Source organism: Salmo salar, chromosome 05 (genome assembly GCF_965601325.2).
Source record: "Salmo salar chromosome 05, fSalSal1, whole genome shotgun sequence".
Classification (NCBI taxonomy): domain Eukaryota; kingdom Metazoa; phylum Chordata; class Actinopteri; order Salmoniformes; family Salmonidae; genus Salmo; species Salmo salar.
The window spans coordinates 46,685,706-46,702,438 of NC_138295.1; the positions used below are offsets into that span (position 1 = coordinate 46,685,706).

At 43.0% G+C, this 16,733-nt stretch overlaps 1 protein-coding gene across 2 annotated transcripts in view; it reads left to right on the forward strand.

Moving 5' to 3' along the window:
- Window positions 1-16,733, forward strand: part of LOC106604902 (storkhead-box protein 2-like) — an 89,398-nt gene that overhangs the window by 30,175 nt on the left and 42,490 nt on the right. For both annotated transcript variants that reach the window (XM_045718270.2, XM_045718272.2), the window contains exon 2: window positions 3,135-3,287. In XM_045718270.2, the coding sequence (XP_045574226.1) occupies window positions 3,135-3,287 (153 nt within the window). The remainder of the gene's footprint in view (window positions 1-3,134; window positions 3,288-16,733) is intronic.

The following is a 16,733-nucleotide window of genomic DNA, read 5'->3' on the forward strand; positions in this document are numbered from 1 at the left end:
TCTTTTAGCAGCACGTGTCCTGCGCTGGACAGGATCTTTGATCGTTAGACTGTTCTGATGAAAACTTTGCTGTTTGCATCGCCGAGCAGTATCCAAGTAAGTATTAAATCCAATTGTTTGATGCTATCACCACTCGTCCAAATCAAAACCAAACATGGATGTCAATGTTTGGTTTGATGCTACCACCACCCCTCCAAATCAAAACCAAACATGGATGTCAATGTTTGCACACACATGCTCTGTTCTGCTTCCTGTCTGCAGCAGCATGTTTCCCAATCGACCCTTAGATTAACACCGCCACAGAATTCTGGGCAACCAATCACAGCACTCCATTGGGTAGCAACTGTCGTCGAGTCCGACACTGAGGACAAACTCACGTTTTAAAGCTGCAATATGTAACTTTTTGGGCGACCCGACAAAATTGTGTGTTATAGATCTGTCATTCTCATTGAAAGCAAATCTAAGAAGCGGTAGATCTGTTCTATGTGTGCTATTTCTATGCTTCCCGTATTTATTTATTTTTACTTTCGGTTTTGTACACCAGCTTCAAACAGTTGAAAATACAATGTTTTTTATTCTCTACACTATAATTGCTTGTTTTATCACAAACTGAAATTAGCCAAACTATTAGTATTTTTGCAACAAGAAAATGGTGGAGCAATTTCTGCATAGTGCATCATTAAATTGCATGAGGGCTATGTCAAAAACAGAGTTTTCTTAAAAAAACAAAATGTTTAAATGGCTAAATAATTTAACAGTGTGCCAGGAGAACTTACTCCTGTGATTCCTGAAATTATACTATTGTTACATTTGTATTTGTATTTATTATGGATCCCCATTAGCTGCTGTCAAAGCAGCAGTTACTTTTCCTGGGGTCCAACAAAATTAAGGCAGTTTATACAATTTTAAAAACATTACAATACATTCACAGATTTCACAACACACTGTGTGCCCTCAGGCCTGTACTCCACCACTACCACATATCTGCAGTACTAAAACATGGCTCTATGAAGTATTCTGTGCCTCCCATAGTCTGTTCTAGACTTAGGGACTATGAAGAGACATCTTGTGGCATGTCTTGTGGGGTATGCATGGGTGTCCAAGCTGTGTGCCTGTAGTTTAGACAGACAGCTCGGTGCATTTAACATGTCAATACCTCTCATAAATAAAAGTAGTGATGAAGTCAATCTCTCCTCCACTTTCAGCCAGGAGAGATTGACATGCATATTATTAATATAAGCTCTCTGTGTACATCCATGGGCCAGCTGTGCTGCCCTGTTCTGAGCCAATTGCAATTTTCCTAAGTCCTTTTTTGTGGCACCTGAACACATGACTGAACAGTTGTCCAAATGCGACAAAACTAGGGCCTGTAGGACCTGCCTTGTTGATAGTGTTGTTAAGAAGGCAGAGCATCACTTTATTATAGACAGACTTCTCCCCATCTTAGCTACTCCTGCATCAATATGTTTTGAGCATGACAGTGTACAACCTAGTGTTACTCCAAGCAATTTAGTCATCTCAACTTGCTCAATTTCCACATGATTTATTACAAGATTTAGTTGAGTTTTAGGGTTTAGTGAGTGTTTTGTTCCAAATACAATGGTTTTAGTTTTAGAAATATTTAGGGTTAACTTATTCCTTTGGCACCCACTCTGAAACTTACTGCAGCTCTTTGTTGAGTGTTGCAGTCATTTCAGTTGCTGTAGTAGCTGACGTGTATAGTGTTGCATCATCCGCTAGCATAGACACTCTGGCTTTACTCAAAGTCAGTGGCATGTTGTTAGTAAAAATTGAAAAAGCAAGGGGCCTAAACAGCTACCCTGGGGAATTCCTGATTCTAACTGGATTATATTTGAGAGGCTTCCATGAAAGAACACCCTCTGTGTTCTGTTAGACAAGTAACTCTTAACCTGTTAGGGCTAGGGGGCAGTGTTGACACGGCTGGATAAAAAACATACCCGATTTAATCTGGTTACTACTCCTGCCCAGTAACTAGAATATGCATATAATTATTGGCTTTGGATAGAAAACACTCCAAAGTTTCTAAAACTGTTTGAATGGTGTCTGTGAGTATAACAGAACTCAAATGGCAGGTCAAAACCTGAGAAGATTCTGTACAGGAAGTACCCTGTCTGACCATTTCTGGAACTTCTTTGCCATCTCTATCAATTACAAAGGATCTCTGCTATAACGTGACACTTTCTACAGCTCACATGGTCTCTCAGAAGGCGGCAAAAAGCTGAATCGTGGCTTTGCAGGCTCTGGCTGAAACAAAGTAGCGCGTTTGGGTAGTGGCTGGTTACAGTTCTGTGAGACTCAGGCTCGTGCCCGTGTCGACCGAAAGCTTTCTTTTCCTTTGTCTGTTTACCTAAAAGGAGATTCCCGGTCGGAATATTATCGCTTTTTTACGAGAAAAATGGCATAAAAATGGATTTTAAACAGCGGTTGACATGCTTCAAAGTACGGTAATGGAATATTTAGATTTTTTTGTCACGATTTTTGCGCCATGCGGCGACCCTTATTTACCCTTTCGGATAGTGTCTGGAACGCACAAACAAAACGCCGCTATTCGGATATAACGATGGATTATTTGTGACCAAACCAACATTTGTTATTGAAGTAGAAGTCCTGGGAGTGCATTCTGACGAAGACAACAAAGGTAAGAACATTTTTGTTATAGTAAATCTGATTTTGGTGAAGGCTAAACTTGCCGGGTGTCTAAATAGCGAACCCACAACCTTCTGGTCTGCAGACATGTGCGCTATCAAAATTCCCACGTTGACGTCAAGTGATTATAGGACAAAGAACAGTTTCTAAAACTGCATATCTGGTCTGTCCAAGAAGTGAGGGTAAACGGTAGACATGTTCTCTGCTATCCACTTAATTCATATTTGGGTATAGGGGAGGGTCACATGCTGTTTTTCATGCATTCAGGGAATGTAAATATATATTTTGCTTGGAGGAAGGGCCATCCATTTTCATATCAGATGTCCTATTTTCTCCAAGTCACCCTTTTTATTAATAACGTTCACTCACTAACTGTAAAGCAATTTGTGACAACTACTGATTCAGAAAGGGCTTTATAAAATGTGATTGATTGTCTGACCTCTGTGTTTTCTTCCCTCCTTAATCAGGTGATGTATCTCCCATCAGCATGTCGCCCATCAGCCAGTCACAGTTCATCCCTCTGGGGGAGATGCTGTGCCTGGCCATCTCAGCTATGAACTCAGCCCGCAAGCCTGTCACCCAGGAGGCCCTGACAGAACACCTGGCAACATGTTTCCCAGGTAACATCAACAATACAACTTTATTGTTCACATGTTACAGTAGGGACGTGCATCTTTCCCTTTCAAGACGATTTGATACGTTTCTAGATTAGGGCTGACCCCATTTAGTCGACATGTCGATTGTTTGGTCAATAGGCTGTTGGTCAACAAAGATTTATTTTGTCGACCAGTCGCAAATAGATTTATTTTCATGCTGCACAAGACAACTGTCTGATATGCGTCTGTCTCAGTGGACTAATCCATTGCGAAGGACACGGGGATGGCACAGTCCATTACTCTAAGACATGTGCAACTAAAATTGTAAATGGTTATATTATGTAAGGATAATGGTGAAACATAAATCATCCACATACAGTATATCTACAGAAATAAGACGGATCCTGCATCTGTTGCTAGTTTGAGTATTTGCTTAACTTCTATGGGCTAGGTGGGACGCAGGCGTCCCCCCCGTGGTGCACTCCATCAACAGCAGGTGCATTTCAAGAGCGGCAAATTTGAATCCAAATAAATGTCAAAATTCAAATTTTTCAAACATACAACTATTTTACACCCTTTGAAAGATAAACATCTCCTTAATCTAACCACGTTTTACGATTTCAAAAAGGTTTTACGGCGAAAGCATAAATTTAGAGTATGTTAGGACAGTACATTTACAAGAGTTGTGTGTAATGTTTTGTCAATTCAAAGACAGGGTCACCAAAACCATAAAACCAGCTAAAATGATGCACTAACCTTTTACAATCTCCATCAGATGACACTCCTAGGACATTATGTTAGACAATGCATGCATTTTTAGTTCTATCAAGTTCATATTTATATCCAAAAACAGAGTTTTACTATGGCATTGATGTTGAGGAAATCGTTTCCCTCCAATAACCGGCAGTCAAGTCAGCATCACAAATTAAATAATTAAAATTAGAAAACATTGGTAAAATATTATATTGTCATTCAAAGAATTATAGATTTACATCTCTTGAACGCAACCGGATTGCCAGATTTAAAAATAACCTTACTGGGAAATCACACTTTGCAATAATCTGAGCACTGCGCCCAGAAAAATACGCTTTGCGATACAGACTAACCGCCATGTTGGAGAGATCTAAAATCGAAAATACTATGTAAATAATCCATTACCTTTGATTCTCTTCATCAGATGTCACTTCCAGGTATCACAGGTCCATAACCTGTTAGGGCTAGGGGGCAGTATTGACACGGCTGGATAAAAAACATACCCGATTTAATCTGGTTACCACTCCTACCCAGTAACTAGAATATGCATATACTTATTACATATGGATAGAAAACACCCTAAATTTTCTAAAACTGTTTGAATGGTGTCTGTGAGTATAACAGAACTCAAATGGCAGGTCAAAACCTGAGAGATTCCTTTACAGGAAGTGGCCTGTCTGACCATTTCTTGAACTTCTTTTCCATCTCTATCATTTACTAAGGATCTCTGCTCTAACGTGACACTTCCCACGTCGTCCATAGGCGCTCAGAGCCCGGGAAAAAACAGAATGTCGTCATTCCAGCCCCAGGCTGAAACACATTATCGCCTTTCTCAAGTGGCCGATCAAGGGACACTGGGCTTATGCGCGTGACCCCGACCGCCCCCGCCTTTGTGATTTTTTCCTCTGTTTGCCGAAAAGGAGATTCCCTGTCGGAATATTATCGCTTTTCTACGAGAAAAATGGCGTAAAAATTGATTTTAAACAGCGGTTGACATGCTTCGAAGTACGGTAATGGAATATTTAGAATTTTATTGTCACGAATTGCGCCATGCGCGCGACACTTCTTTACCATTTCGGATAGTGTCTGGAACGCACGAACAAAACGCCGCTATTCGGATATAACGATGGATTATTTTGGACCAAACCAACATTTGTTATTGAAGTAGACGTCCTGGGAGTGCATTCTGACGAAGACAACAAAAGGTAATCAAACTTTTATAATAGTAAATATGATTATGGTGAGTGCTAAACTTGCCGGGTGTCTAAATAGCGAGCCCGTGATGCCTGGGCTATGTACTTAGAATATTGCAAAATGTGCTTTCACCAAAAAGCTATTTTAAAATCGGACATATCGAGTGCATAGAGGAGTAATGTATCTATAATTCTTAAAATAATTGTTATGCTTTTTGTGAACGTTTATCGTGAGTAATTTAGTAAAATGTAAGTGAATTCCCCGGAAGTTTGCGGGGGGTATGCTAGTTCTGAACGTCACATGCTAATGTAAAAAGCTGGTTTTTGATATAAATATGAACTTGATTGAACAAAACATGCATGTATTGTATAACATAATGTCCTAGGGTTGTCATCTGATGAAGATCATCAAAGGTGAGTGCTGCATTTAGCTGTCTTCTGGGTTTTGGTGACATTATATGCTGGCTTGAAAAATGGGTGTCTGATTATTTCTGGCTTGGTACTCTGCTGACATAATCTAATGTTTTGCTTTCGTTGTAAAGCCTTTTTGAAATCGGACAGTGTGGTTAGATTAACCTGTTGGGTCTAGGGGGCAGCATTTGCACGTCTGGATAAAAAAAATGTACCCGATTTAATCTGGTTACTAATCCTACCCAGTAACTAGAATATGCATATACTTATTATATATGGATAGAAAACACTCTAAAGTTTCCAAAACTGTTTGAATGGTGTCTGTGAGTATAACAGAACTCATTTGGCAGGCAAAACCCTGAGACATTTTCTGACAGGAAGTGGATACCTGATGTGTTGTATTGATTTTAAACCTATCCCATTGAAAAACACAGGGGTTTAGGAATATTTTGGCACTTCCTATTGCTTCCACTAGATGTCACCAGCCTTTACAAAGTGTTTTGAGTCTTCTGGAGGGAGATCTGACCGAACAAGAGCCATGGAACGGTGATGTCCCATTAGACACCTGGCGCGCTACTTCATGTTGGGTACCCTCGTTCCAATACGTTATAAAAGGCTATGCATTCGTCCACCTTGAATATTATTCATGTTCTGGTTAAAAAAGGCCCTAATGATTCATGCTATACAACGTTTGACATGTTTGAACGAACGGAAATATATTTTTTCCCCTCGTTCATGACGAGAAGTCCGGCTGGCTTACATCATGTGCTAACGAGACGGAGATTTTTGGACATAAATGATGAGCTTTTTTGAACAAAACTACATTCGTTATGGACCTGTGATACCTGGAAGTGACATCTGATGAAGAGAATCAAAGGTAATGGATTATTTACATAGTATTTTCGATTTTAGATCTCCCCAACATGACGTCTAGTCTGTATCGCAACGCGTATTTTTCTGGGCACAGTGCTCAGATTATTGCAAAGTGTGATTTCCCAGTAAGGTTATTTTTAAATCTGGCAAGTTGATTGCGTTCAAAAGATGTAAATCTATAATTCTTTAAATGACAATATAATATTTTACCAATGTTTTCTAATTTTAATTATTTAATTTGTGACGCTGACTTGACTGCCGGTTATTGGAGGGAAAGATTAACGAGAGTCTTGTCTTTAAATAGCTTTAAAATAGTCATATGTTTGAGAAATTGAAGTAATAGGATTTTTAAGATTTTGAAAATTCTCTCTCTCTCTCTCTCTCTCTCTCTCTCTCTCTCTCTCTCTCTCTCTCTCTCTCTCTCTCTCTCTCTCTCTCTCTCTCTCTCTCTCTCTCCTCGTGTGTTTGGTGCGGAGGACTCTGTCCTAACTAACTTTCTAGACTCTTTTCTTGATCTTTTTCTTACATTTTATTTTCTATGGTGTACGGTTAATGCAATATTTGTTTTAGCGGTATCCACCGTTTTTTTTTCAGAGTTAGGGTGGAAGAGGACAGAATAAGTTTTCTGGGGTTTGCAAGGTGTGGTATGCGCGATGGCTTCTCAGCCTAGCGCGGAGGAGACGCTGTCGATACGGCATGGATTCAGGTGTGTTCCTGAGAATGGAGTTAAGGTGGAGGAGGTTCTGCTCGCGGTCGGCGAACAGGTAGGAGCTGAATTTATACATTCTGCTTCTAGAATGAACAAAGCGGTGGTGGTGTTCATGAAAAGTGAAAATTTGGTTGGTAGGCTAATTGCTAGCGGAATATTTGTAAGGGATGTGTTGGTGCCAGTTTTACCTCTTTCTACCCCTTCGACAAGAGTAGTTGTTGCAAATTAACCTCCAGTTATTACGGACGATCAAATCAGGAAAGAGCTGAGTCGTTTTGGTAAGTTTGCTAGCGGGTTTCGTGTACTGTCGGCAGGTTTTCAGGCAGCTGCTGTTAAGCACGTTGTTTCGTTCTGGAGGCAAGTGTTTATGTTTCTGAACAACAATGAACAACAGCTAAATGTGCATTTTAAAGTGAGGCATGGGGAGGGGCTCTATGCAGGGTTTGCCAGCACAGACAGTCTACGGTGTTTTGAGTGTGGGGATTTGGGGCATAAGAGCTTTGCGTGCCCACATAAAGGCCGTAGACAAAGTGAGGGTACAAACGCCGGTGGGGGAAATCAAGGTCAAAGTGCAGGGGGTAATGAGATGCAGACAGCAGAGGCTGGGATGGTGGGGTAGCTGAGGCTGGGTCTAGTAAGGCTAGAGATGGTGGAGTAGCGGAGGCCGGGTCTAGTCAGGCTAGAGATGGTGGGGTAGTGGAGGCTGGGTCTAGTCAGGCTAGAGATGGTGGGGTAGCTGAGGCTGGGTCTAGTCAGGCTAGAGATGGTGGTGTAGCGGAGGCCGGGTCTAGTCAGGCTAGAGATGGTGGGGTAGTGGAGGCTGAGCCTAGTCAGGCTAGAGATGGTGGGGTAGCTGAGGCTGGGCTTAGCTATGATATGGAGGGTGGTGTAAATGATGCTGGGCCTATTCATGCTATGGAGGGTGGTGTAGAGGATGCTAGGTCTAGTCAGGTTATGATAGTGGATGAGGAGAGTACAGTGGGGAAGTGTAAGAGACTAGGGGGGAGGAGGAGGGTGCCAAGTGGAAAAGGAAAAAGGGTGTGGTTAAAGGCACAATGGAAACTTTGCCTGTTGCTGTGGGGGATGCCCTGACCAGAGAGGAAGGGCAGGTGGTCAGGGTGGGAGATAGAGTTGAGGAGGAAAGTGAGTCTGAGGAAGAGGATGAGGAGATATTTTTTTCAGACTCCTCTTCAATAGGCTCGGAGCTGACAGCCAGTCAAGCAGAGGGGTCTAAGTACACATTGAGAGAACTGACAAGGTTCCTGAATGAGACAAAGGGGAAAAAAGTTAATCTTTAGGATTTTTTCCCTGATTCAAAAAAGTTTGTACGATCAGTACAACATGCTATGAAAAATGAGGGGCATGGTGTCCTCTCACCTAGGAAACGGTTTAGGTTGAGGAAGTGGGTCACAACAGTGCATAAGGGTTTACATTCGGACACTGTTTAGATGTATACTTTCTTTCTGACACTGGGGTTTTTGAGCTTTGCTATTGGTCTTTTTTCTCTGCTGGCTTTTCTCCCACTTCTTATGGAGACTCTACGGGTAGGCTCGCTCAATATAAATGGCGCCAGAGATGCGGGAAAGAGGAGTGTGTTGGGTGAATATGTAAAACAAAAAAAAGTACAGGTGTTGTTTCTGCAGGAGACACATAGTGATGTGTTGAATGAAGTCGATTGGGGGCTCTGGTGGAAAGGGGCAAGTGTGTTGAGCCATGGGACAAATCTTAGTGCAGGAGTGGCAGTACTTTTTGCACCGGGTCTGTCTGTAAAAATTTTCTCCTCAAAGGAGGTGTGTAGGGGTAGGCTCCTTGTTGTTAAAGCAGAAATTAACAACATGGGCTTTGTCTTTATAAATGTGTATGCGCCTAACACAGGGAGAGAAAGAGGGGTTCTATTTGGGAGTCTTAGACAGGAACTCTCACAGGTAGCGCCAGAGGAGACACTGGTGGTTGGAGGGGACTGGAACTGCACAATGTATTTTACAAAAGACAGAAATGGGGAAGAGCCTCATTCAGTGTCAGTGGGAGTGTTAAGGGACATCATTAATCAGTTCGACCTAGTGGATGTTTGGAGAACTAAACATCCAACCACAAGACAGTATACATGGGTGAAGGTTTTGGGGGCTAGGGTGAGTGCAGCCCGACTTGATCGGTTTTATATGTCTAGGAATCGGAGCAATAGGCTGTTGGGCGCTACCATTCTCCCGGTGGGGTTTTCCGATCATCACATAACCATGGCTCGGCTGTCTATCTCACCAGGGCCCCGGCAGGCATCCTATTGGAAATTCAATGTAAAGCTCTTACAAGATGCCACTTTTTGCGCAAGTTTCCAGACCTTCTGGGAAAGGTGGAGGCAGCGAATAGAGGAGTATGAGTCTCTGAGCCAATGGTGGGATGTGGGGAAAGTCCAAATTCGGCTTTTCTGTCAACAGTACACAGCTCTCTCATCCTCAGAGGCTAGGAGAGTTTTGGGGGATCTAGAGAGGTGTATTAGTGAGATGGAGGTAAAGATGGTGGGGCAAGGCAATGTAGGCCTCCAGGCTAATTTAGCTGAATTACGCAGGGACCTGGGCAGTTTTTTCCAGGTTAAAGCAAAGGGAGCACTTGTAAGAGCTAGATTCTCCATGCTCAAGGAGATGGATGCTCCCAGCTCCTTCTTCTTTGGTTTGGAAAGACAGAGCAGTGAAGCCAAAGGTATGCATTGTCTACGGCTGTCTGATGGGCGGGTGACCTCTGTGGTGGGTGAGATGCGGGAGCGGACTGTGGAGTTTTATACTGAGTTGTATAGGGCAGAAGAGTGTGATCCTTTGTGTGCTCAGGTCTTGTTCACAGGACTCCCTAAACTCTCTCTGGCACAGAGGGATGATATGGACATTCCTCTGTTGTCCCATGAGCTGGCAGAGGCCGTAACCCAGATGTCCCCCGGTCGTGCACCAGGGGTTGATGGACTCCCAGTGGAGTTTTATAAAAAATTCTGGGGAATAATTGGACAGGACTTCTTTTGCGTGTTGCGAGAATGCGTCGGGGTAGGAGAGTTGCCGATGAGCTGCCGTCGGGCGGCTCTGACTCTCCTGCCCAAAAAAGGGGATTTGTGTGAACTTAAGAACTGGAGGCCTGTGGCATTGCTCTGTGCGGACTACAAGATATTTGCCAAGGTCCTCTCTAACAGACTGAAGTCTCACTTGGACTCGATAGTACATAAGGACCAAACATATTATGTACCGGGACGCTAAATCACGGACAACCTGTTCTTAATTAGGGACATGTTGGACTTGTCGAGAGGTTCCAATGTGAACTTTGGACTGGTCTCTTTAGATCAAGAGAAGGCTTTTGACAGAGTGGACCATGAGTATCTGTTTAATGTGATGTCTGTGTTTGGGTTTGGGAGGAGTTTTTTGACCTGTGTGAAGCTGTTGTATGCTGGGGCGTCATGCATGGTCAAGGTGGGAGGGGGGCTCAGTAGGCCAGTCTGGGTGAGACGGGATGCCCTCTTAGCCTGTTAGGGCTAGGGGGCAGTATTGACACGGCTGGATAAAAAAACATACCCAATTTAATCTGGTTACCACTCCTACCCAGTAACTAGAATATGCATATACTTATTACATATGGATAGAAAACACCCTAAATTTTCTAAAACTGTTTGAATGGTGTCTGTGAGTATAACAGAACTCATTTGGCAGGCAAAACCCTGAGATATTTTCTGACAGGAAGTGGATACCTGATGTGTTGTATTGCCTTTAAACCTATCCCATTGAAAAACACGGGGGCTGAGGAATATTTTGGCACTTCCTATTGCTTCCACTAGATGTCACCAGCCTTTACAAAGTGTTTTGAGTCTTCTGGAGGGAGATCTGACCGAACAAGAGCCATGGAACGATGATGTCCCATTAGACACCTGGCGCGCGAGTTCATGTTGGGTACCCTCGTTCCAATACGTTATAAAAGAGTATGCATTTGTCCACCTTGAATATTATTCATGTTCTGGTTAAAAAAGGCCCTAATGATTTATGCTATACAACGTTTGACATGTTTGAACGAACGTAAATATATTTTTTCCCCTCGTTCATGACGAGAAGTCCGGCTGGCTTAGATCATGTGCTAACAAGACGGAGATTTTTGGACATAAATGATGAGCTTTTTTGAACAAAACTACATTCGTTATGGACCTGTGATACCTGGAAGTGACATCTGATGAAGAGAATCAAAGGTAATGGATTATTTACATAGTATTTTCGATTTTAGATCTCCCCAACATGACGTCTAGTCTGTATCGCAACGCGTATTTTTCTGGGCGCAGTGCACAGATTATTGCAAAGTGTGATTTCCCAGTAAGGTTATTTTTAAATCTGGCAAGTTGATTGCGTTCAAGAGATGTAAATCTATAATTCTTTAAATGACAATATAATATTTTACCAATGTTTTCTAATTTTAATTATTTAATTTGTTACGCTGACTTGACTGCCGGTTATTGGAGGGAAACGATTTCCTCAACATCAATGCCATAGTAAAACGCTGTTTTTGGATATAAATATGAACTTGATAGAACTAAAAATGCATGCATTGTCTAACATAATGTCCTAGGAGTGTCATCTGATGGAGATTGTAAAAGGTTAGTGCATCATTTTAGCTGGTTTTATGGTTTTGGTTACCCTGTCTTTGAATTGACAAAACATTACACACAACTCTTGTAAATGTACTGTCCTAACATACTCTAAATTTATGCTTTCGCCGTAAAACCTTTTTGAAATCGTAAAACGTGGTTAGATTAAGGAGATGTTTATCTTTCAAAGGGTGTAAAATAGTTGTATGTTTGAAAAATTTGAATTTTGACATTTATTTGGATTCAAATTTGCCGCTCTTGAAATGCACCTGCTGTTGATGGAGTGCACCACGGGTGGCACGCTAGCGTCCCACCTAGCCCATAGAGGTTAAACAAGGATGCCCTCTATCTGGGGAGTTATACACACTAGCCATTGAGGCTTTTTTAGGACTGCTATGCAGGAGACTGCAGGGAGTGTGCTGGACAGGCATGGAAATGGTGACAGGAATAGCAGTGTCAGCATATGCAGATGATGTCTCTGTGATGATCAGGGATGGCCAAGATATGCAGGCACTGGAGACCAGTCTGAAGGTGTATGAGGGAGCTTCATCAGCAAAGGTAAACTGGGGCAAGAGCAAAGCTCTGTTATGTGGGGCATGGGGGGATAGTGCTCCTCCTCTGCTTCCAGGGGGTTTGCAGTGGGGTTGTGAAGGGCTTAAAGTGTTGGGGGTGTACCTGGGCTCGGAGAGGTGGGTCAGGAAGAACTGGGAGGGGCTGTCACAGGCAGTGGTGTCAAGACTGGCCAGGTGGAGTTGGCTCCTGTCCCAAGTGTCATATAGAGGGAGGGTGCTGATAATTAACAACCTGGTGGCATCTTCCCTGTGGCATAAACTGGCTGTCCTCAACCCCCCCGCCGGTCTGCTCGCAGACCTGCAGTGCAAGCTGGTGGATTTCTTCTGGTCGGGCCATCACTGGCTGAGGGCGGCAGTGTTGTATATGACCATCCATGAAGGAGGACAGGGCCTGGTGGAACTGGAGAGCAGGATGGCTGCTTTCCGGCTAAAGACGGTGCAGAGACTGCTGTACCATACTGAGGTTGGCTGGAGGGAACCAGCATGCGCGCTGCTGAGGAGAGCTGGAGATTTAGGGTTGGACCGGCAGCTGTTCCTCATGAAGCTGGAGAGGCTGAGTACAGCAGGTCTCTCAGACTTTTACTCTGCGGCGCTGAGGGCCTGGCAGCTGCTAAGGCCCACACGAGAAGGGGGTGTGGAGCCTGGGCTGTGGGTGGAGCCTATCTTCCACAACCCAGCCATCCCTTTGAGATCGGTCCAGTCGGCCACCCTGCAGAGGCAACTGATGGCAGGGGGTGTAAAAAGGCTGGGTGACTTGAGACTGCTGGGAGAGGAGGGGTGGAAAAGCCCGGAAGTCTTGGCACAGCAAACAGGAATAACGTCTCTTAGGCTGCTGGAGAGATTCCTGGAGGAGGTCCAGGAGGCACTGTCTGAGCCGGTAAGGGGGATGTTTGAGCAGCCAAAGGGAGAGGGGCCACCAATGTTTCCGCCACTGCAGGTGACGGCAGAGACTGGAGACTGGCAAGGGGGTCTGGAGGATTTGTTAGATTTTAACACTCCGAGCCTGGGGGAGTTTGAAGGGGTGGGAGGTAAAGCCCTCTACAACCTCTGTGTTAAGGTGAGGAACATTAGGAGCCTAACAGGAGTGAACGCACATCAGTGGCAGGGGGTATGTGGGGTGGAGAGTATGGTGGGTTTTAGATGGAGGGGGCTCTACAAACCCCCAGCACCAAAGAGGGCAGGGGACCTCCAGTGGAGGGTTCTACATGGAGTCCTGGCCACTAACAGCTGGTTGGCACGGGTTGAACCGGGAGTCGGGCAGGAGTGTCCTTTCTGTGTAATGAAAGAAACTGTGATTCATGTGTTTTCTGTGTGCACCAGGTTAATGCCATTACTGTCTCTGTTGGAATGTCTGTGTGAGAGGTTGGGGGTGGTCTTTACTGTTGGGGTGTTCATAATGGGATACAGGTATTCAAGTAAGGAGAAGGAAAAATGTGTTTTGTTGAATTTTCTGTTTGCTCAGGCAAAGTTAGCTATTTGGCTAACAAGGAGGAACAGGGTCAAAGGTGGGGGGATAACAGACCCTTTACTATTGTTTAATGGGATGGTCTCTGCGCGCCTTAGGGTTGAGTTTGAGTTCTATAAAATGATAAAAAGTGTGGAGATGTTTCAGGAGATATGGTGTGTTGGGGGGGCTGTTTGTATAGCTGGGGAAGATGTTTTGGATATACGGTTGTAGAAGTGGGTATTGTCTTGAGTATTGTGATGTTGGCTTGTATCATGTGGTTGCTGGAAAGGCGAGTATGGTACATGTATGCATTACAGGATGTATTTTTGGTTTTATTTTTAAGGGGGGGGGTTGGGTGGTGAGTTTTAAATGAAATGAGAATGTTTCAGTAAAGAAAGTCAAAAAGTCAAAAAGTCTCTCTCTCTGCCTCTACGTCTCGACATCCACCTCTCAAACTCTCTCGCTCTCGAATCTCTCTCTGCCTCTACCTCTTGAGCTCTCTCTCTCGACATCCACCTCTTGAGCTCTCGACATCCACCTCTTGAGCTCTCGACATCTCTCTCTCTCTCTCTCTCTCGACATCCACCTCTCTCTCTCTCTCGACATCCACCTCTCTCTCTCTCTCTCTCTCGACATCCACCTCTCTCTCTCTCTCTCTCTCTCTCTCTCGACATCTCTCTCTCTCGACATCTCTCTCTCTCTCTCTCTCACTCTCACACGTTGGAGTGCATGCTGGGAGTGAGTCGTGAAGCAGGAGTATATACACACCAAAACCCAATAGAGTGAAAATAATTCCAGTCGCTCTCACAATCACTCCTGCTTCACGACTCACTCCCAGCATGCACTCCAACGTGTGAGAGTGAGAGAGATGTCGAGAGAGAGAGAGAGAGAGATGTATATACATATATATATGTATATATATGTATATATATGTATATGTATATATATATATATATGTATATATATACATGTATATGTGTATATATATATATGTATATATATACATATATATACATATACATATACACATATATATGTATATATATACATATATATACATATACATATACATATACACATATATATATATACATATACATATACATATATACATAAATTGGAGGTCAAGAGGAGATTGAAATAATGGAAAAAGAAGCAACAGTTTTCAAAGTACCGAGGAGTAAGAGGAAGAATGTAAGGGGTGGTGAAGGGTCTAATTCCAAGAGGAAGGTAGAGATTGATAAATCACTTGAAGATAAACAGGTTGTAGAGATGGAGTTTTCTTCTGGGGAGGATAGCGAGAGTGAGTCATCTGATGCGTCACAACAAAATAGCGAGATAAATGGGGTGGAAGGGAGGTATGAGATTGAGAAGGTACGTCAATTTCTGAAGTTGACAAAAGGGAAGAAATATATGCAGGATTATAATGTAACAGATTTTTTTCCCTGAAAGTGAATTGTTTATTGAATCAGCAAAGTTTCTGATGTAAAAAATAACAGGGGGAGGTTTGACAAGCCCTGAAATTGCTAGACTCAAGAAAGTGGACACGAGAGTGATAAGTGATGTAAATTCTAAAGAAAATGAAAGAGTTCAGTCGCAGCTTTAACTCTGTAAAGAGATGTGGTTTCTGGGTCTTCCTCTGTATTTTTTTTTCCATCCATGAGCAGTTTTAAGATTTCTTCTTTAAACGTAAATGGGGCAAGAGACGTTAAAAAAAGAGCCATAGTGTATGAGTTAATTAGGGGAAAGGGAAGTGACGTAATTTTTCTACAAGAAACGCTAGTAATTTGGAAAAAGAAGTTGTGGCAACAGGAGTGGGGGGGACAGTGGTGTGTAGTCATAAAAACTCAAAAAGTGGGGGTGTGGCCATCTTGTTCTCAAAAGGGTTTTTGCCTTTGTCATATGAGGTTGAAGAGGTAGTTGAGGGGAGGTTATTAACCTCTTACATCTAGACGTTCCGCTAGCGGAACACCTGCTCCAATATCCAATGATAGGCGTGGCGCGAATTACAAATTCCTCAAAAATACAAAAACTTCATATTTTCAAACATATGACTATTTCACAGCATTTTAAAGACAAGACTCTCCTTTATCTAACCACACTGTCCGATTTCAAAAAGGCTTTACAGCGAAAGCAAAACATTAGATTATGTCAGCAGAGTACCCAGCCAGAAATAATCAGACACCCATTTTTCAAGCTAGCATATAATGTCACAAAAAACAAAACCACAGCTAAATGCAGCACTAACCTTTGATGATCTTCATCAGATGACACACCTAGGACATTATGTTATACAATACATGCATGTTTTGTTCAATCAAGTTCATATTTATATCAAAAAACAGCTTTTTACATTAGCATGTGACGTTCAGAACTAGCATACCCCCGCCAACTTCCGGGGAATTTACTAACAATTTATGCGCATGGCGCATTTCGTGACAAAAGAAATCTAAATATTCCATTACCGTACTTCGAAGCATGTCAACCGCTGTTTAAAATCAATTTTTATGCAATTTATCTCGTAAAAAAACGATAATATTCCAACCGGGAATCTCCTTTTCGGTAAACAGAGGAAAAAACACAAAGACGGGGGCGACCAGTGCACGCGCCTAAGCCCACTGTCCCTTGATCGGCCACTTGAGAAAGGCGATAATGTGTTTCAGCCTGGGGCTGGAATGACGACATTCAGGTTTTTCCCAGGCTCTGAGAGCCTATTGGAGCCGTGGGAAGTGTCACGTTACCGCAGAGATCCTAAATTTTGGAAAGAGATGTCAAAGAAAGACAATAAATGGTCAGACAGGCCACTTCCTGTAAAGGAATCTCTCAGGTTTTGACCTGCCATTTGAGTTCTGTTATACTCACAGACACCATTCAAACAGTTTTAGAAACTTTGGAGTGTTTTCTATCCAAAA